This window comes from Lutjanus erythropterus, chromosome 3 (genome assembly GCF_056507025.1).
Source record: "Lutjanus erythropterus isolate fLutEry1 chromosome 3, fLutEry1.hap2, whole genome shotgun sequence".
Lineage (NCBI taxonomy): Eukaryota > Metazoa > Chordata > Actinopteri > Lutjaniformes > Lutjanidae > Lutjanus > Lutjanus erythropterus.
Window position 1 is genome coordinate 30,018,980 of NC_139319.1, and position 21,837 is coordinate 30,040,816.

The 21,837-nt window shown below is 38.7% G+C and overlaps 2 protein-coding genes across 3 annotated transcripts; both read right to left on the minus strand.

Moving 5' to 3' along the window:
* Window positions 1-521: 521 nt before the first annotated feature.
* LOC146330246 (elongation factor 1-alpha 1) lies at window positions 522-8,692 on the minus strand. Its single transcript, XM_084715766.1, has 8 exons — window positions 8,457-8,692; window positions 6,146-6,310; window positions 5,089-5,268; window positions 4,679-4,975; window positions 3,423-3,573; window positions 2,817-3,073; window positions 2,271-2,505; window positions 522-1,251 (listed from the first exon to the last, which is right to left on the minus strand). Exons 2-8 carry the CDS (start codon window positions 6,287-6,289, stop codon window positions 1,127-1,129), a joined length of 1,389 nt encoding a protein of 462 aa, XP_084571892.1. The 5' UTR covers window positions 6,290-6,310; window positions 8,457-8,692; the 3' UTR covers window positions 522-1,126.
* A 1,932-nt stretch (window positions 8,693-10,624) lies between these two features.
* On the minus strand, window positions 10,625-18,524 carry LOC146330247 (ribonuclease inhibitor-like). Of its 2 annotated transcripts, none has more exons than XM_084715767.1 (8): window positions 16,885-18,524; window positions 15,167-15,511; window positions 14,636-14,803; window positions 14,360-14,530; window positions 13,407-13,622; window positions 13,152-13,325; window positions 10,959-11,132; window positions 10,625-10,718 (listed from the first exon to the last, which is right to left on the minus strand). In XM_084715767.1, exons 1-8 carry the CDS (start codon window positions 18,495-18,497, stop codon window positions 10,703-10,705), a joined length of 2,877 nt encoding a protein of 958 aa, XP_084571893.1. In that variant the 5' UTR covers window positions 18,498-18,524; the 3' UTR covers window positions 10,625-10,702. The 2 variants fall into 2 exon arrangements, with proteins under 2 accessions (XP_084571893.1, XP_084571895.1); XM_084715769.1 differs by having other exon boundaries at window positions 18,364-18,520.
* Window positions 18,525-21,837: the final 3,313 nt, after the last annotated feature.

Consider the following 21,837-nt stretch of genomic DNA (forward strand, 5'->3'; position numbering starts at 1 on the left):
TTAAAAATGAAATATATAAGTAGTAGTAAAGTCAAAATAAAAATTAGGGTTGTTTCAGTGCCACTATGCCACTATGATACTACAATACACTACTGTATTGAGCAAATTATATTTTCTGCAAGCTTTTGCTGGCCACAGAAAACAAGGCACCAGGCTGGATTTGGATGACAGGCCTAAAGTTTGACACATGGATTAGTCTATCAGATGAAAATTAGTTGTCAGCTATTTTGATTGAACTGATTTACTGTCTCGCTCATTTTTCAGACAAACATGTCAAACGTTTGTTAGTTTGCTAATTAAGGCATTTTTGGTTTTGAACACTTGGTTGAACAAAAAGTAATTTGAGGACCTCACTTTGGGCTCTGGGAAAATGTGATGAGCATTTCTCACAATTTTCACAATTTATAGATTAATAACGTAATGATTAATTGATTAATCATGCAAAAAATCTGCAGATTAATCAATAATTAGAAAAATCACTGGTTGAAGACTTATTGGCAATAATACCAGAAACAAAGACACAGTTTAAACACCTTTACTTTAATGAACATGTGCTCACAAATAACAGGGATTAAGGTGCATGAACTAAACAGTAACTAGCATTTAACAGAGTTACTGTTACCTTAAGCAAAGTGCTTGGCATGAAGATTTCAGGTACAAGACAAAGAGTTTCTTAAGCTTGTTTCTCTAAAGTGCAAACAGGGAGCATGCAAGCAGCCAATCTACTTCTGGCTAGTTAGCATATCTCTTTTAAAGCTAGAACACGGAGCATTACTTCAACAAAGACCTGGCAAAGGAACATCTATGCCTTATTATTGGTGCTAGGCAACTAAGTTTGTTGGCTAAAATAATGAGCAGCCTAATTCTAACTACGACAGCACACAACCAGAAAACAGTTATGCAAATGTTTTGTTGTTCTGCCACAAACTGCGTGACAATAAAACCTACATATAACAGTGTGGTAACATGTTAATCACTAACAGTGTGTCAGTTATTTTTTCCTTCGTCTGCTTTTGCGATGCATTGTGATAATAGACCAGACACTGACTATGGTGTGCAGAAGGTGCAGGGTGCTAGTATGTCTTCGGCCATGGCGAGCGTTTGGGGCAGCAGCCCAGCACAACGTTCATTTGACCTTCTGTGCCTTCTGTGCAGACTTGGTGATCTTACCGCTGGTAGGGGCTTTCTTTTCCACACCTTTGATCACGCCCACTGCCACAGTCTGACGCATGTCACGGACTGCAAACCTCCCTGAGGAGAGACGATGGGGGGAGAAAACTGTAATCTCTGATTAAAATTAAAGTTCACATTTTCTCTGAGGTTTAGTAGTGGTTAGAAGTGGGGTTGTAGGAGGTACTCCGTAGTCAGCGTATTACCTACAGTAGATTGTGGTTGGCATGCCCTCAGTTTGGAGTAGAGGAGGACCTGCACAGAACCTAAGGAACTGCTGTAGACAGGGTAAGCAGGAAAATTTTAGCCATCTAAAAAATTCAGTATCTGTTCAAATGTACAGTATATTTAGAATATTTTTGCTGCTTTACCTTGTCGTCAGACAGCCTTTTCAAATGGGAAAATGCTGTCATAAAAGCCAATTATCACCCGCTCAAAACCAACCAGACTCCACTGGGAAAGTAAGTAATTTTACACCACAAAACACCAGAGTCACTCAGCAACTGCTGCCTCGATCAGTTAGGTTGTTTGTGTTATTGTGCAACTTTGGTGTTTTAAAGGGTTCGTTCAGATTCACAGGAGTCACACAATAACACAACAACAGATCAAGCCAGCAGTAGACCAGCAACTCCCATATTCTGCAAAGTAAAATTACTGATTTTACAAAAAGAATCTGGATGAGCTAGACAGAGCAATATTTAGCTTATACAATGGGGCTTTCCTGTCAGAAAAGGCTGTCTGACGGCAAGGTAAGTGTTGAAAATATTCTAAATATAGTATACACTTAAAGGTTTTTTTAGGTGGCTAAAATACATTTTGCTGCTAACCCTGTCCACAGCAGTGCATTGCTTAGCTTCCGTGCTGATACTCCTCTTTGCTTCTCCAAACTTAGGGCATTCTGACCGCCATCTACTGTAGGTAATACATTGAGTATGGATAAGTACCTCATATAACCCAACTTGAAAAAATCTGAACTATTCCTTTAAGATGGGGTTTAGGCTAATGTTTGATTTTAATTCACAATCACCATGAGTAAAACAATACGTTAAGTTGCACCTTGACCAACAAGCAGAAATTCTGCGGCAGAACAGTGAACTTACCCAGTGGTGGGTACTCAGAGAAGCTCTCCACACACATGGGCTTGCCAGGGATCATGTCAACGATGGCAGCATCTCCAGACTTCAGGAACTTTGGGTTGTCTTCGAGCTTCTTACCAGAGCGACGGTCAATCTTTTCCTTGAGCTCTGCAAACTTGCATGCAATGTGTGCAGTGTGGCAGTCCAGCACAGGAGCATAGCCAGCACTGATCTGACCAGGATGGTTCAGGATAATCACCTGGACAAGAGCAGAGGCAGAAGCACACTCATTAGTATGGAAATCAATTTCCACGATTATGAGTAACTTTCTCAAAAAAATGTAGCATTTAAAAATAATTATAGTATTGCAAAATGATTATTTATTTCAAAATAATTATTATTGAAGTCATTATTTTTGAGAAAGTATCATTATTTTGAGATATTAACTCATTATTTTGTTAATCATCATAATGACCTTCAATGATTTTTCATCCCATGGGCTTCCACACATGAGCGTATTGATTTTTTTTAAGCCAATATCCTTTTCAAGGCTAACTCCTGTATGCACACCTGAGAGGTGAAGCTGGCTGCTTCCTGTGGTGGATCGCTCCTGCTGTCTCCGGCCACGTTGCCACGGCGAATGTCCTTGACAGACACATTCTTGACGTTGAAGCCCACATTGTCACCAGGCAGCGCCTCAGTCAGGGCCTCGTGGTGCATCTCCACAGACTTGACCTCAGTGGTCACATTGACAGGGGCAAAGGTCACCACCATGCCAGGTTTTAGGATTCCTGTCTCCACTCTGCCCACTGGTACAGTCCCAATGCCTGGCATAGAGAAAGACAGCCAACTTTAAAAAGTGTGTACAAAAGACTGTTTGTATAATTGCATGACTTATACTGATCATTTGAGTTTCAATGACATGCATGATGATTTCTATAACATGGTGCTCTGAAAAAAGGACACACACTTTAGGCAGAGAGCCAATGGGAATTCTTTCCAGACCTCATTCAGTTCTGCTCTCATTCCCAAAATACTTTCAACATATTATTTGGTACCCCCAACACACTAGAATAACTTCATAATTGGAGCAATTACATCTTTCAAATTTGTCCGACCAACTACAAATCACCTAACTATCACCTTTACAGCCACCCACATCAACACTGTCCTCACCTCCAATCTTGTAGACATCCTGCAGAGGCAGGCGAAGGGGCTTGTCAGTGGGGCGTGTGGGAGGCTGGATGGCATCCAGAGCCTCCAGCAGTGTGGTGCCTGAGGCGTTACCATCTTTACGGTTGATCTTCCAGCCCTTAAACCAGGTCATCTGCAGAGAGACAGGTGCTCAGAGGTTTACTGTGACTGTTTACAGTGACTAGACTTCAGTGAGACTTCAGTGTGGCTGGCAGAATCTAAACTATGCTATAACATAATACCTCCAAGCAACTGCACACTGTCAAAGTAGGTCCTCTAAAAGGGCTTGTTTTCAATTACAGGCTCAATATAATATATAATAGACTGACATGGGAAGGATTGCTATTTAGAGAGACCTTTTTGTTAAAGCACAAGATACATTTTTGGTTAACCAGAAACCACTGTTTCATTGTTATCACCAAACTAACCAAACTAACCTCCTTTGCAAAACTCTAATTTTCACATAATCATCTTCATTCAAACTCAAGAAACAAAAATAAAATTCTCCAAAAACATCTTAGCTTGTCTCTTCTGTTCCAATAATCACCAAATCTGGTTTGGTCAAATTAAAACCTTAATTCATCATGTCTGATGTGAAACTGATGGGAGAGGAGTGAGGAGCTGTCAGAGAAGCAGCTGGGAAAAACACCAGAAATACCACCAGAATATTTCCACATCTATCTTGGTCAATTAAGGGTTTATTTTTGAAATACTGGAAAGATGAGCCAAGATGTTTTTGGTGAGCTGGATCTTGTCTCTGTCAAGTTTGAATGAAGATGACAATATTAAAATTATAATTTTACAAAGTGAGTCTGTTTAGTTTGGCAAAAGCAATAACTTGGCTGTTTCTGGTACAACAAAACATACCTTACACATTAAAAATGGTCTCTGTAGTGATTCTGTCCATAATGTTGTCAGACTATCATTATAACAATGTCAGCCTTATCAGGGGAAAAACAATAACTTTAAGTGGACTTAGTCTGATAGCAGTTGCCGGGAGGGATTGCGCTGTAACTTAGTTTTGCTTCTGCCAGCTGCAGCTCAATTTCCCGTGACCAATTTCAAACACTGTTGTTCTCATTGGTCACTTAGACACAAAAAAATGGGAAAAGAGAGTCCGAGTTAGAGGATAAAACTCTCAACACACGGCCGAGGACATACTATCCTTATTTCTTATGTATCTGTAAATACAACACAAAAACAAAATCATTATACTTTGGGTCTCACAGCAGGCTTACATTAGGGCTGGGTTCGAGCATGTTGTCTCCATTCCAGCCAGAGATGGGCACGAAGGCGACAGTGTCAGGGTTATAACCAATCTTCTTGATGTAAGTGCTGACTTCTTTCACAATCTCCTCGTAGCGCTTCTGGCTGTAGTTGGGCTCAGTGGAATCCATCTTGTTGATGCCTACAATGAGCTGCTTCACTCCCAAGGTGTAGGCAAGGAGGGCATGTTCACGAGTCTGCCCATTCTTTGAGATGCCAGCTTCAAACTCTCCCACGCCCGCAGCCACAATCAGCACAGCACAATCAGCCTGAAAGAAGTGTGGTGGGAGCAGAAAGGTGTGAAAAAAGACTTATGTCTTTACTCTCATCTTCTTTTCTCTCTCTCTTTCATTTTCTATTTTTCTGCCTATTCTTCCCCTACCTGAGAAGTCCCAGTTATCATGTTCTTAATGAAGTCCCTGTGTCCTGGGGCATCGATGATGGTAACGTAGTACTTGCTGGTCTCAAATTTCCAAAGAGAGATGTCAATGGTAATGCCACGCTCACGCTCTGCCTTCAGCTTGTCTAAAACCCAGGCGTACTTGAAGGAACCCTTTCCCATCTAGAGGATGCAGAGGGGATAAAGATAAAGACATTTACATTTACATTACAGTAATGTAATACATGATTTTGTCCAAAGTCTTTCTCATACATGGTCTTTATAGTAAAAACCAAAATAAACTAACTCAATATAATAACATAATAATTATATATAATAGAGAAGGTTGCACATTATTTTAAGATATGGCAATTATTTTGAGATTTTAAGTAATTATGTCAAGATACTAATTCATTATTTTAAGAAAGTTTCTCATTACAATGACTTACAGGATCTTATTTTTTCCATGACATTGGCAGAAACTGCCCTACCTAAATATACACATTTATGAGTATTTGTTATATTACTGATTACTAATTAATTTTACTGAGTAAATTTAAACTTTCAATGTAGTGTTTTCAACTTTGTGTTTGCAGTCAATGAGCAATGTAAGCTATGGTCTCAAACCTTATGAAAATGGAGTTCACCACATGTAATTAGAAAACTATGACATGAGATTTAGCATGTTTATAATAAATTTCTTAGACACCCAACAATGAACTGATTAATACACTTACAATAAATTCTATCATGTAATAATGCTGACCAAAGTCAATGAAAGTCACCCTGACAAGTAGCTGCAGGCTATATCTAGGCTCAGATAAAACTTCATTTACAACTACCACTTTTCCAAAAATAAAAGTCTTATTTGATGTTTAAGTTATTACATAACCACTGAACAGTACAGTAACAGAACACAAATTACACCGGACAAGATACAGAAATCTACATGATATTGGCTAGACAATACACCCCGTTGAACATAACAGGAACAACTGTGCAGTAAATAAATAATAAAAAAAAGATCAAATTTTAAATTCAGTAAGAACATGAGTCATACCTCTGCAGCTTCCTTCTCAAACTTCTCGATTGTTCTCTTGTCAATGCCCCCACACTTGTAGATGAGGTGGCCGGTGGTGGTGGACTTGCCGGAGTCGACATGTCCTATTACCACAATGTTTATGTGGAGCTTCTCCTTCCCCATGGCAGCTCACCCTGAAAAATACTGAGATCCCAGCAAACAAGAACAAGCCAAACGTGAGAGTAAGAAGCCAGACCTACAGAAAACTACAGTATTACTCCTTCACAGACAGCCACGCCAGGATTGGACCTGCAGTTTTTGTCCATAAAACATGAACATCTATCATCTTACCTGCAATGGACGTTAAAGAGTGAAGAGAGAAGACAAACATACTGGACTAAATAATAGTGAATACAGGTAATGACCTGCATCCATGAGTGGTTCAGTTTCTAAAACTCTTTAACTTCAACAAGGGTGATCTAAATTTGAAAAACGCTGCCTCTGATTAAATCAATGTTGCATCACTGCCTTCATGTTGATATATATAGCATTTCATATTCAACTCAACAAATCTCAGGTCTGCAGATACTTGTCTGAGAAAGATACTGAGTAGAAAAACCATCATCATGATACGTGGAATTCAAGCTCAAACACTGGTAAGCAATATTATGCATCTTCAATGGTTCATGAAGTAAGCTGGAAAAAAAATAACTTTTCCCCCTTACTCCATGTTGATAATACACCCTTAGATATAAAATTGCCCACTGAGATCGGTTGAGAAATAAACGGTATGCTGATTTTTACCAAGACAAATCAAAGTTTTACATGTTTGTTCACGTCAGTCTCGCCCTGTCCAATATGGCGGCGATATAATCCAAAGGCGATGCGATGTCCCCTATGTCCATAGCTAACAAGCTGCAATGACTAAGCAATTACGGATTGATTATGTAATTATCGACAACTATTGTGATGATGCATTAAAAAGGCTGAGTTTTTTTTTCAGAAAAACATTAATATTTTGTCTTTACTCCTTTATAACAGTTTTAAACTGAAACTGCGCCATTTCGCGCCAATGCGTAACCGTTAGCTAGTTTACCCCACAAGTCAGGAAAAGTCAAGACAAATGGCCGAGCTATCAGCTAACCTGAATAATATTAAACGTAGTGGTTAGCGTTGCATGTTGTTAGTTAATGGGGCCTTACTCGTCATTTTATGTACTTTTTATCATCCACAAAGCTAACGTTAGCATTAATTTAAAACTAAGCAAAATTGCCTATAGTGGCTCAAAATATATTCAAAGTTAAAATGTGTAATACTGAAGCATGCCACTAAATCATAGATTAGAATAATCGATCTACCAATCCGCCTTACCGTCTGCTTCGTGCCTCAAACAACAATGACTTTATGATAGCTCCTTTATATAGAGTAGCCGGTAACCTCGGTTGACTGATGCGTCACTCTCCCACAGTTGCACGCGCCCGTGGCACGTACACGCGCACACAAGGCTCCGTCCCTCAGCACAATTTAAAACTGAGGAGACATAACTTTATCTGACTGCATCTACATTACATCACGCTGCTTGTTTAGATTTATTAATTTATTCGTTTGAAATAGTCTGGGAGGAATATGAGAATATGAGACAAGAATTTTAAATTTGTTTGTATTTTCAGAGGCAACCATAGCACACAGTAACACCACAGCAATACACCTGCTAATATTATGATAATTATGGCTCATGTGCAGCTTTAACATGACATTCATGACATTCCCAACCCACATAAATTATCCTTATTGATTTGAATCGCACCATGGAAATAAGTTTGAGTGCAGTACAAACGTTAATAAAAGACATTTATGTGAGACACTGCCGCAATGAACAGGCACTGAGCATCAGACTGCAGAGCTGAGGGCGGTTTAGAAATGTCTGCATGTGTCAGCAGCAGCAGCAGCAGCAGCATCCACCTTACAGACAGATCAACAGACAGCAGCACTGTTTGTTTGACCGTGGCAGCAGCACGATGATCGACAGGCAAGATCTCAGCACGACTGTCAGGTGAAATATTTGTCCGCTGAAACTGCGCCATACAGGCCTAGCCGGCGCAGCCAGCTACGATGCCAAATCCACACCCCTCTGCACTTTCTGGCACAGCTCGGCTTGATCAAATTACCATGACATCAACGCCACACAGCATCCAGCTATCAATTTCTAGACTTGGTGTAACGCACTTACATAAGAGCTATGACAAAACGTCCCGGGAATTACCAGCCCTTGTCAAGATGTCTGCTCCAGGATGGACAACAGAGAGCATGTTAGTTGATGAGTTGCACCGTTAAAAGCCTTTCATCCTACCTTTGCTTCCTGCTTCAGGTGCGTTCAGCGGTTCAGTGCGATGACACAGGAGATGCTGCCCGCTGTGTACTGACACACACACAGCCGAGGCACTGCTGTGTCAACCAGCGTCAAACGCGTCATTTACTGAAATGACCAGGTCTGCCCACTAGATGGAGCGCTGCCACAACTCAGAAGTTGATATTTGTATGGAGATGTTTTGGGATTTGCCAACAACCTGCTGAAGGAGGAGTCGATTTGGATATTTTATTGAGACTGAGATAGTTGAGATTTGCTCTCATCTTCAAACACACTTGTCCTTGATAACCTAGATGTTGATTTTGTATTTAAAACCCTTTTTTTTTTAAACAGTGAGTAGAATTTAGTCTATAGTACATACCTAGAAGTCTTCTGTTTCTGCCTTTAACCTTATTTTCTATAGTTTTTCTAAATATGATAGTCTTTTTACAAAGAAAGGCTTTCCCCTACCCATTATATCTTTTTTTCCCACTTTTTAATCTAATATGTTCATTCTCATTTTACTTGTGCCATATGATGCTCATTCTTTCATGTCTCATTTTCAGGAACCTCATCTGAAACAAGGCTTTTTGTTTTTTATTTTGTTGCCTTTAAATGATATCCACCTGGCCTCGCTTAGAATTGCATGTCTCCATAAAGCAATATTCTAAACAGACAGTATGTTTACATGGAGTTATTTCTTGATATATTAAATTGAAACTATTTATTATCCTTTCCCAGTGTTTGGTTGTTTGCATGTAGATGTTTTTTTGGACTTAATGTATAACCTAAATGATGGAATAAACTGGTGTCCTGGAATGTATCTAGGAAGCTCTCTGCTCCTCTAATGACATGTGAATGTAATTGAGAACATCCCTCCTCATGAGGGAGCTTATCTGTCCTACTCTACATTTAATTTTGGTTGAGGTGCTCTGTACTTCGCTACCCTGAAGAAGACTGTCAGGTCAAAGTGTTGGTATGAACCAGCACTGAGCAGCTTCCGACAATAAGTTTTATTTTATGGCCACAAGGTTTACATCTTATTTTAATCCCTGCATCAGATTCAGTAGCTTATTACAGAGGTTTTCAAAGTGGGAGGTGGGCCTCTCCACTGGGGCTCCAAACAGTTTCAGGGAAGGCTAAGTGAATTAGTTAGCACAAGGAGATGACACAGAACCACCTAAATGTGTGTGATTTGTTTCAAGAGATAGTTCAGAGATACAGTACTACCGAATTTTAACATTTTTCCTACTTTACCAGAGTCAGAAACTAATAAATAATTCTGGACAGACCTTTTTATGTATTTGATGTGGACTAGAGCTGAACCATGAGTTAAATATTTGATTAGTCAATCGAAAGAAAATTAGGTGCCAATAATTTTCACAATCCTTTCATATTTTCCCTGTCATTTTTCAAACAAAAATGTCAAACATTTTCTGGTTCCAGCTTCTTAAATGTCAGGATTTGCTGCTTTTCTTTGTCATTTGTGACAGTAAATGAATAAACTTTGGGTTTTGGATTTAGGACCACTGAACAAAGAAGTAATTTGAGGATGATACTTTGTGCTCTTGGAAATTGTGGTGAGCATTTTCAACATTTTTTTTTGGCATTTTATTGACTAAATGATTAATCGTGAAACTAATCAGTAGATCAATCAATAAGTTTTCTAAGTTGCAGCCCTAGTGTATTCTGAAGTCATGTAAAACTGCAATTTTAGCCTATTTTGGACCAACTGTTGAGTGTTTCTCGAATCAAATGATCGTGATCCCACAGATGTCCAAGAATTGAGCAGAAATAAGCAAATAAAGAAAGCTTTATCTGAGGGGAGGTCCACAGTCTCAGACTGAAAAACAATGGTTTAGTACATAACAGTACTGTAGGTACATATTTTATGAGCAGATTCATTACTTCATACATCCATCATATCTTTACCTCTTTTCTCAAGGTTATCTTATTTCAATACTGTACATTGCAACGTAAGAAAATGTGATTCTGAACTAAGGCACTGCATAAAATGAATACATCATACAGAGTAGTAATAAAAAAATAAATCACAAAAAATATTACATAGTAATAGCCCTTTGCTTTAAGATATGTTTCTAATAAATCCACACATTTTCTGAAAATAACCTTAAAACAGAAACACCCAAATGAATGAAACAAGTGGACTCTTTAAAGCTACAATATCCACCGAAATACGAGTCAGTTTGAGCAATTTGTTGCCTTGTGTCTACTTTCTGTTGGTCCCCTCAATCTGTCGAGACACTGAAAGATAAGAAAATAAAGAAGACATTAATGCTTCTGAGATTAAGTCAGAAAGTGAATTAACGGTTAATTTTCAGTCAGAATTGTACTGGTCATTTTAGACTGGATAGAAAAAAAAATACATATAAATTAGCCTATTTACTGCTTGCTGATGACATCCAGGACAGAGGCTGCAGATACAAAAACCTGCTGTAATCTGTAACACAGGCATTTCTGTAAAACATCGATATCAGTACTCACTCTATCATGTGTAAGGTGTATTTCTGGTTCTTTGTCAGCTCCATAAGCACTCTGATCCCTGAGTCGTCCAGCCTGTTGCCCATCAGATACAGCTCTGCCAGATGTTGGGGGTTTGACTTCAGGGCAGCAGTCAGAAACTGGACGCTCCTTGAGCCCAGGCCACAGCTCCTCAGTCTGGAGAGAAAACAGTGTTTACGCATGATTTGATCAGACAGTTCCTGATTTGAATCAATATTTTAAAACAAAGTTTCTGTATTGCTGCTGAACATATGAGAACCTCATACTGTCAAACAGCTTGTGTTGGATATTCATGAATACTAGAAGAACATGCTTCAGCGCTGAATGCCTCCTTCAACCAGTCAAGTTGCAGTTTACATCCATGTCTGTCCAGACTAATAGATGTAGACTTCAAAGACATTTAATAAAAGGGTTACCACTACATTGACATACATGATTCCTGAGAATAATCTCCACTGACTGAATCTCCAGACTTATTGACGTACAGAGGGAAAGACAACCTGAAAACATAGTGCCTCTGGTCACAGTTATCACTGGTGCAGAGCCATAAAAATCCTACAGTTCCATCAATTCCAAGCTTTGCCCACAAGTCATGTGAATAACCATGTCTTAATTATAAATATGGAAAGAAATCAGAATAGAAAAACAACACATTTGGTGATAACACACACACACAATATTGTGCAATTTCATAAAACATGCTTTAAAGGAATAAAAACTTAAATATCTGGACAAGCTGTCAGGAGTCATGTTAGCTGCAATCACATGCTTCTCTGAGGGTCTCATTTCCCAAGTTGAGAAGTTGTTGAGAAGACTAATACTCATGAGCTTTTAGTCTTTACTTTACAACATATAAGTTACAAAAGGCAGGGTAGAGTTTGAAGCTTTATATTACAAGAGATTTTGTCCAGGACTTGTTGCTGCATCGGTACATTCCCTAAAGCCAGTAAAACATTTGTTTTTTACCCGACTTGTTATCAGGGTTAATGCTAACCAATAACTTTTGATTATGATGTAGGTCACTCTGTGTGGACAGCAAGTAACGGCTACAACCTAATACCAAATTACAAATCACACAGAAGCAAAAACTGAAATTAACTAATCAACCAAACATTTAGTTTCTTCTGCCATGTGTCTGCGTATATGATGTCAACAAACAGCTGGGCAAATACTGTAAAAAAAAAATTAGCTCTGACTTTCTGAGTCGTTGTTCTGACTTGAGCTGGCAGTCATGTGAATTTTTCTGATTATTTCAACACCGCATGACTCAAACTACTTTGAGGAGCAACCCTTACCGGGTCTGGATGCATATTTTGACAGACTAGAATAAACTGTTAATTTTTTTTCTAAGAACTTTGTTTATTGGTGTTTTACACACAAAGTGACAATTGTGTTAAAACACTAGAAAGTGAGAGTCATGTGGTAACAGTGCAATAGAAGAATCATACAGAATATAACTACAGAAAAAGAGAAGACAAAAAAGAAAAAGAAAAACAACAACAGTCAGCTTGGTTATATTTCACCTTTTACAATGAGCATGATTACCTCATCCTGCAAGTCATAATTTAAAAAAGAAGAAAAAAGACATAAATACATAATAATAATAATAATAATAATAATAATAATAATGATAATAATGATAATAATGATAATAATAAGATAGAGTGGAACTTCATTCAGGGATAACTGGGAAATAATTTTCTCTGCGTAGGCCTCCACATCTTTTTAAATTTCTTGGAAGAGCCCTTCACTATATATCTGAGTTTTTCCAGTTTTTTAAATTTCTTTATCCAGAGAGTGTGGGAGGGTGGTATTGATGATTTCCTCCTCATTAATATGAGGCATCTAACCAATAAAGTTGCAAAAGCTATTAAATCTGCTTGGTGCATAGACAAAGGCAAGTCAATAATCTGTAAATTTTTATTTGTAGGAATTCTTTTTCATTGTATTCTTACATTTCAGTGGTTTTAATTCATGTTTTATTAACTTCTACTGGTCAGCTGCTGGTCTTTAAAACCTCGTGTTTTTTAACTCATTTATTATTTATGTGTTTTTTTCCAGTTATGTCAATATTTTATCCTTACCATATCCATTTGATATCTGTACATAGTTCTGTGGCTACAACGTCTGTGGCTGTAAACAAGAAGTAATGAAAAAAAAAAAAACAGGACTTACGATAATTTCTGCAGGAGACACTGAGGGCTTCTGAGTCCCATGCTGAGTTTCTTCACTCCTTTATCTTGAAGGTTGTTCCCAGACAGGTCCACCTCGCTGATAATGCTCTCATTTGACGCAAATCCTGATGCAAGCTCTGCACAACAGCGATGTGTGAGGCTGCAGTGACTCAGGCTGGAATGAAACAAAAATGTCATAGCGTACTGTTCTCAGTAACACCGAGTAATAAAGAATTATGTTCTGAAAATGACTTACTTGAGAGTTTTCAGGTGGCTGTACGGATTCTTGAGTCCAGCTGAGATTTCTCTGACTCCCAGATCTTCGAGGCAGTTCATGCTGAGGTCAAGCTCTTTCAGCTCCACGGCCTGCCAGTCTGTTTGTTGCAACAACCCACTGTAGAGCTGTGAGACTGAACACAGGACCTTTGCCAAGGAAAAGCAACCCCTCGCAGTGATGCCACACCTTGAGACACTGGAGGGAAATAAGACAAGAGATATTAGATTTGATTTGATGGTTTAGGGCTATTAAATTATCAATACAGCATTTTTCGTTGAATACAACACTCAATCAAACTTGCTGAAGTTAGGCATGAAATATTTAATTATCTATCCCAGCAGTTTTGGTTGTGAATCAGTATGAGTCAGCGTTCTTTATGTTCTTCTTCATGTTCTAACTAGGTTAACATTTGTCAACACAGAAATGTCATGCAAACATCACAATATTCAGCTCAGTTGGGACCAGGTTGCTACAAGTCAAAATTTTGATATATGTCATACTTTTTGAAACATTGTTTTGAAATGATGTTTTCTGTGAAATTTTCCCCATTCAAAGTAAATGACAGACTCTTCAAAACTGCCATGTTTCCATTGTTTTTCAAGGGTTTTTCACCCCTTAACTACTCATTAATGCTTTCAGCTAGAAACTCAAAAATATTCCACCCTTCATACATTTTGGCTTTCACTCAACTTTCCAATCCCATTAAAACATTCCAAAATATTCAACTTATTTTGAAGCTTAGTTATAATAAAGGTCAATTAGTAACTCAGTAATTCTCAGTATTATTCAAATTTTCATGCCAGCAATGCAGTTTAGAGTCAGCTTTTCAACTGCCGGCATTCACATCCACAGTATCTTCAGAAATCGCCTCCTCCAGTCTATTTCAGTTAGTATGAAATCCAAGGAGAAACATTAGAGCAAAGCGTCCTTACTTGAGTTTTTCCAGTCTGCACCATGCATACATTCCTTCGCAGAGGAGTTCAAACCCGTCATCTCTCAGATCGTTGTTGCTCAAATTGAGTTCGACCAGAATGCTGGTTTCATACTTCAGAGCTTCCCCAATACTGTAACAGCTTAACATAGTGAGGCCGCAGTGGTACATCCTGCAAAAGAGATACACAGAGGTCCACAATTAAACTGGATTATTGACATTTATTCATTTATGTTGACAAGCTGAGCTGAATGCGTTTATATGAAGTCATACTTACTCCAGCTTTTTTAGTTTCGTTATATCTAATCCTTGAAAGAGCTCACTGGCCCCCCTGTCTCCGACCATATTGATGCTGAGATCCAACACTTTCAGCTGGCCGGAGTTCTTCTGCACAGCCGAAGCCAGATAGTAGCAGCCCTTTTGCTCAATGTTGCACTGCGATAGTCTAGAATGAAAAAATTACATTTCAGCATAACAGAAATGCAATAAACGTCAATGTTTAAAATATAAAAGCTAACTGTCTATAATCAACACATTTAGTTTGAGTTACAATTTTTTGTCTTCATTCAAGTTAAAGATCACTTCATTTAATGTTAATTTCTGTGACTTATTTAATTATTTTTATTTTTTATTTTATTTTTCTGTTGGAATTTTTATTTCCCCTGTAAAAATGTCATATCTGTGTCATTTTATTATGATTATAATTTCATGACCAAATAAACATGTTACTCTACTGAAATGAGGAATACTCTACATTTTTATTGTTTTGATATTGATTTCAAGAAAAATACTATTTTCAGACACTTACTTGAGTGTTTCTAACTGGCATTCAGAAGATCCCAAACCATCTGCAAGATGTTTCAGTCCGTCATCCCCTATTTCGTTCATGCTGAGATCCAACTCTTGCAGTCTCTGGGCTTGTTCGAGGGTCGTGGCCAGGTATTCACAGGCATTAGCGGTCATTCCACACCCTTGCAATCTGAGTGTTTTCAGCCTGCAGTTTTGATCATTCAGCCCCTCCACAAGTTTCCGGACTCCGTCGTCACTGATGCTGTTGTATCCCAGGTCCAGCTCTCTCAGGTATGACCCTCTTGTGCTCAGGACTGAAGCTAAGCCTGGACAACACTTATCTGTCAGGTTAGAGAATCGCAGCCTGCAAGTAAATGGGAATTAATGACATATGACAAACTATGGGCACCATAAATAATAAGGCTGGAAATGTCAGACAATTAAGAATGAATAATGAACAGGTTCTACTAACACCTGTCTTTATATCAATAGCTTCTTATATCTTATTCTTCTGTGAAGTGGGGGTTGTATGAGATGCTTACATATAGTCAGTGTATTACCTGCAGCAGAAGGACGCCCACAGTTTGCAGACGCAGCAGGAGCATCTATGTATGAAGCTAAGCAAAGAGCTACCGTAGACATGGTCGGCAGCAAAAAATATTTTAGCCACGTAAAAAAAAATACATTAGTTTAGGTGTACGCTATATTTTCACCATCTTACTTTGTCAACTTTTGCCAATGGGCAACTGCAGTTATATAAGCCAAATACAGCTCTGTCGGCTAGTTTGTTTGTTTATTGTGTGACTTCAGTGTTTTCAAAGATTAGTTCGGATTCACCTAAGTCACACAAGCACCAATCCCTTAGCTTCATACACCCAGATTCCTTCTGCTTTTCCAAACTGAGGGTGTATCAGTCACAATCTCTTGTAGTTAATACACTGACTAATGTGGTTAACCACCTCATACAACCACATTACAAAACATCCAAACTATCGCTTCAACATGTGGACTGTCAGATTTAGCAGTGTTTATCAACATCAATATTCTACTGTGCAATAAATTCTAGGATCATAACACGTTTTATACATAGTCCCTCAATGTAATACATAAACACAGCCACGTTTTAGTGCCAGTACACCCAAATAATGAAAACATATATTTTCTCAGTTTCTGGCATTAGTATCTTGGTTTTGAGATGGCCACCTCTCAGATGTTTGTCACCAGCCAAATACAATAGAAGTAAATTAAATTTTGTTTATGGCACTCAACGCATTAGAAAAACATGGAGAAAAAAAAATTCTGGCGACTGAAAAAATAGGTGTACACAGGTGTGAAAATATATTTTTTGTTTCTTGGGTGAGGTGACACTTTTAACACTTACATTCAAATTAATTCTGCTGGAACACAAAGCCAATTCAATCTCTTGGAGCTATACTGAGTCAACTAGATTTGCTTGAGGTTTTTGAAGATGTGTCATTTTTCATCCAAGAGGCTTCCTCAGTCCCAAATGACTGGAAGTTCCCTATTAGTCAGGTAGAACTGAAGAAGTCTCTTGGCTGAAAGATCTGAAACATCTCACCTCAAAAAAAGTCCACTTGCCTTTGTACAGCTCCTAGAGACACCTGAGTGACTGAGGACCTTCACAGACACAGCCAACTCAACAAAAATGAGTGTCCAAATATTTTTGAGTATATTTATATAAATGACAGAAGCTGAATCCAGTCAGTACAAACTTACATGGCTTTCCTGGATTTCAAAATAGCTGGCAGCACCTTGATGAGTCTTTCATCACTACTCGTGGACACGTCCATCTCAAAACTATCTCTCATCCCTTCAAAAGCTCTGGTCCTTTGCGTCATGATTTGCCACTGCATTGGTTTGACTTCAGGGATGGGAGAGAAGGCAAACTTCAGAAAGAACCTGACTTCGCACAATAAAGCCTGGCTGTCGTACTCCCTCAGAGCGTGGAACAGACCCACAGCTCTATCAAACAAAACGTTGTCCAAGATCCTCTTCTTGGTGTAGGAAAAAAGCCCATCGTTGGGCTCCAATGTACGATGTTCCTTAATGAGGCCAAAGATAAAGCGAAGAAAGACATCAAGGTGCCCCCCGGCAATCTGCAGCGTGTTGTCCACCAGATTCCGATAGCAAATAAACGGGATAGATTTTGCCTCAATGGAGTCAAACTTCTGATATGCAGCCAAGAACTCCTGAATGCTCGACTGACCAAAGCGAAACACTGTGGTGTCCAGCAGCCCCTTCTCTTCTCTTAACACAAGTGGACACTCTTTGGAGAAAGCTGACGCTTCCTCGACACTTATGTCACACTTCTGTAGATCATGCTCGTACATTACGTTACATTCTCCCATCCGTATCAGTGCTAGTTTTTTCAGCTTGGCAAGAGTGTCTGGGTTTGATGCTTTGATCAGATTTGTGTACATCTGGGTGAGACTCAAAGGATTGATTTTAAATCCATCATCTGCTCTTACATGGTTCTTCAAAACATTTGCCATGATGTTGCAGACTGCAGGTATCTGAGAAAGGAAGTCCAGACTCTTTGATATTCTCACATGATGGATGGCTTTGGTGGCCAGATCTTCATTACCGATAACTGTGCTGAAGTGCTGCTCCTTCTGTTCATCATCGAACCCTTGAACCTCTGAGATTTCAAGCAAATGGCAACCGGGGATTTGTTTTGCCGCTGCATTTCGGGTTGTTATCCATATATGAGCACTGGGAAGTAAATTCCCCCTGATCAGATTGGACACTAGAATATTCACTGTGCACGCCTCAGAAACATCACTCACTGTTTGACAGCTGAAGTCTAATGGGACATGATACTCATCCAGTCCATCAAGGACAAACCACACTTTTTTCTCATTTAAGCTGGGAATGTCAAGCTCATTCAGTTCAGGGTAAAATATCTGGAGAAGTTCAATAAGGCTCAATTTGCGATTTATCAAATTCAACTCCCAGAATGTGAGAGGAAACAGGAGGTTGATGCCGTGGTACCCTTTCCCCTCGGCCCACTCCAGAGCACAAGTCTGAACTGTTGTGGTTTTTCCGACTCCACACACTCCCAAAGTGATGACTGTTCTTTTGCTTCTGTCATGTTTGCAGTCACATGATAAAAAATCTGCGAGCGGGACTGTTTCAAAATAAAGCCAAGTATGAAGGTCCGACTTGTCAACATATCTAAACTCATGCTGGCTGTACCTAGTTGATGCAAGGTCCTGCTTAAGCTTCAGAGAGCAAAGTCTTGAGGGAAGTAGTGACTTTTCAGAGTACGCTTCATTCAGTTTCTGATATTTGTTCTTCAGTGTGGTTTTCAGACAGGATTGGAGATCCATCAGAGAGGCGAGGTGGTTCCTGAAAACATATATGATGATATATCATGTAATATTCAGCAACACAATACAGTAACAGCTGTCTTGGTTGCAAGGGTCTTATTCTTCTATCAAACGAGCAGCAGAGACAAAGGGGTGTTCAGGCTTAGGGCTGTATAATATAAAATAACAAATAATTTTCACTGAAAAAAAAAAACAATACAAAAATTAGGATTTTTGTTGTGGTCTGTACTAAACAAGTATGTAAAATTGGAGAATATGATTTGTAGGTCAGATCATGGGCGTTCCTTGTATTAAAAATGATAATGTGATTCCAATGTGTGTGGGACTGCATGCTTCATGTCCCACTTGGGCCACCCCACTCAAAAACACGTGGACACACCAATGGGCCGGGGCGTCCCTGTAGCACCACAATGTTTCATTTATAAAACTTACTGCACTGTTTTTTTTGCTAATGTACCCTATATGAATCAGTTTTAATCAAACAGAAACATATTACAAACTGCCAAACTAACTTATTCAATTCTCTGCTTACATTAGAGTGCTATATGAAAAAACTCAGAGCAGAGAAATACCATCTCAGCATGAATTTATCAAAAGTTGAATTAAGGCAACATATATTTGCAAGCATCTATCCTTACTATAACATTATTAACCTGGGTATAAGCATTGCAATATAATTGTTACAGCCTTACAATATTTTCATACTTCAAAAATGCATTCCTTTCTTTCTTTCATAAACTGATACAGTGATGCACAACCACAATCATAATTTCGCCTTGTGTATACCTAAATATTGGTTTTATTGTGGTGTAAAGTCAGATAATAAGGCCAAGTCTCAAACCTATTATAAATACTTTAATAAACATTATTTAAAATAAATAATACAGCATATTCAACAGACAAAATGAATGCGTCCAAAACGTAATTCCTGCTCAGTCGTATTTAACATCCTAACTTCCGCACAAGTTAAACATGATATATATAAAGTTGTGATTCTGTGATGAACTTCCTGGATCTTGTATTATCTAACGTTACCTAAGCTGACATGGATGTTGGGATTTTCATTTCTTAATTTCGTACGGTGGAGTATAGAAAATTTAAACTGTTGGGCCAAAGCAGTATTAAAGTACTGTGACTGAACACTAACTACTTTCTTTAAGCTCATTTCAAGACATTTATTTAATGAGACGGGAGTTTAAAACGACATGTTGCGTGGACGTACAGCTTATTAGAAAACGAAAGTAACATTAGAGATAAGTTACGCCCTCAACTGAAATCTGCTAGCTTCGTAGCCAAAGCTACTAAAACCTGCTAAAGCTAAAGTATTAGCTATCTTTAACTGTTAAGTCTTAGCTAGTTGCGTAGCGCCGGACGTTGTTTAATAATGTGTAACGCTGCTACTCAATCGATCATTTCGTCTCACAAACTTACCAGGAAAAACAAGCAGTGCACGTTAAAGTTAACCCTTTCTGTGCAGGCACGGAGACGGGACTGTGGCGTTCATGTGAGCATCGCTGTTAGTGAAGAGTCAAAGAAAGATGTCACTGACAAATCCGTTTTCATAGTTACCGAAAGTATAACCAAAACTACATCCTTCTGTCGTTGGCCCGTTCAGGTGGGTTGAGCGTGGCTGTGGTCAGTGAGGAAGACGTTGTGGGTGTTCCTAAAGTCACAGACTTTCACACTGTTTGTCTTTGTGCTGCCCCCGTGTGGTCGGGTCTGTCCGTGACATCTGATAACAGATGGGGGGGGGGGGAACGTGACTTTTACCCTGGTTATCTACTTTTATCACGGCAGCCACATTGATATGAAATGGCAAGATAAACATTGAGTTACCGATGATACTAATTAAGGTTCCATTTAGTAAAACAGAGCATTTCCACTGAGCAAACATACAGAAATCAGCATCCTGACCTGAATAAAATGGGCCCTAAATCAGTATCATTTGTAACACCTGCGTTTATTCTACTATTACATGTCAAAATGGCCACTGTGAAAAAGGTCTATGACAGGTTACAGAATAAAATATAGGATTAAATAGTTTGACCATCATACATGACACATATTTATATTAATCAATTAAAAAAACAACAATTCACCATATTCACACAGTGGCCATTTTCATCATGGCATCATGCTCAGGGTGGGAAGCTCAAATGTTGTTCTGCAGTGATCCAGATTTTTAGGCAACGGCTAATGTAAGCATTCAAAGAAATCCTAGCCAACTTTAGTAACATCATTAGTTAACAACCCAAAACACACACTGCTGAAGTGTTTGTAACTTTGCGTTGGATGTAATCAAATGTATAAAATGTATGTGTACGAAACATTACACAGAAATTTGTGTTCCAGTGATAACATTTATGAGGTCAGGTGAAGAGACAGACAACATCGACTGCAATTTTTCAAAAAGAAAAGAAATTCTGGTGACACCACGCAATTCAGAGGTGCTGCTCTGAGTTAAGAGTAGTTTTTCCACACTCATCTCAAGGTATTTATACTGCCAAATAAGATCTAACATAGCCAGTCTTTGCCAAAGTTAGTAGGCTGAAGGATTGTTGATCATAGTACTGTGTAGATCGACTGATAATAAAATCATGATATCGTCCCTTCATTTTAAACACCACCCAAGATTAACATTATGTTGATTTTCAAGTGAATCTTCTCCCATAAAGGTCATTATTTTACGATCTCTACAGGTAGAATCATATCATTTGCACACTGTGGTGTGTGAGGTCTGTTTTTCCCTTTTTTCCAAGTCAAGACAAGACCTCTTCACATATTTTATACTCTTCATGCATGCAAAGTATCCCAACAAGGTGGAAGTATGACAGCGGGGCTACCAGCATCAGATAAGATGCATAAGACTGACTGACAGGACTAAGACCTCCACTCTATTAGTGGATCATCAAAGCATTCCTGAAATCCAGACCTGTCATTAAATCACAACACAGACTCTTCCCCTCCAAAATGTCAGAAAACCTTCTGGTGATATGTATCGCACCATTTTATGTGTAGTATGTTGTACACTATGTTTGGTGTTATGCATTAGCACATATTAAGACAGTTTTGAGAAAACTACCTTAAATATTACTCCTGGTCAGATGTACAACACATGCTCAAACATAATGAAAGCAGCATCTAATAATAGAGGTGTGTCCAATTTGTGATTTGAAAATACTTTACCAGGTCTTGTTCATCTGAGACACCCTTCATTAAACCCCTTGAAGCAGGTTGCGCAAATCATTTCAAATCAGATTAACTTCTATTGTGACTCTAAATTGCCCATAGGTGTGAATGTGAGTGTGAGTGGTTGTCTATGTGTCAGCCCTGCGATGAA

Bases quoted from the DNA above. Each gene is read 5' to 3' on its own strand.
- LOC146330246 (XM_084715766.1), bottom strand. From the start codon at position 6,289: ATGGGGAAGGAGAAGCTCCACATAAACATTGTGGTAATAGGACATGTC. The intron at 4,976-5,088 runs GTAGGGGAAGAA...CACTTCTTTCAG, and splicing joins TGATAACTGGGACTTCTCAG to GCTGATTGTGCTGTGCTGAT. The intron at 2,506-2,816 runs GTGTGCATACAG...GCTCTTGTCCAG, and splicing joins CAGCCAGCTTCACCTCTCAG to GTGATTATCCTGAACCATCC.
- LOC146330247 (XM_084715767.1), bottom strand. From the start codon at position 18,497: ATGGATCTCCAATCCTGTCTGAAAACCACACTGAAGAACAAATATCAG. The intron at 15,512-16,884 runs GTAAGTTTGTAC...ATTTACTTGCAG, and splicing joins TTGAAATCCAGGAAAGCCAT to GCTGCGATTCTCTAACCTGA. The intron at 14,531-14,635 runs GTAAGTATGACT...TCTCTTTTGCAG, and splicing joins ACGAAACTAAAAAAGCTGGA to GATGTACCACTGCGGCCTCA.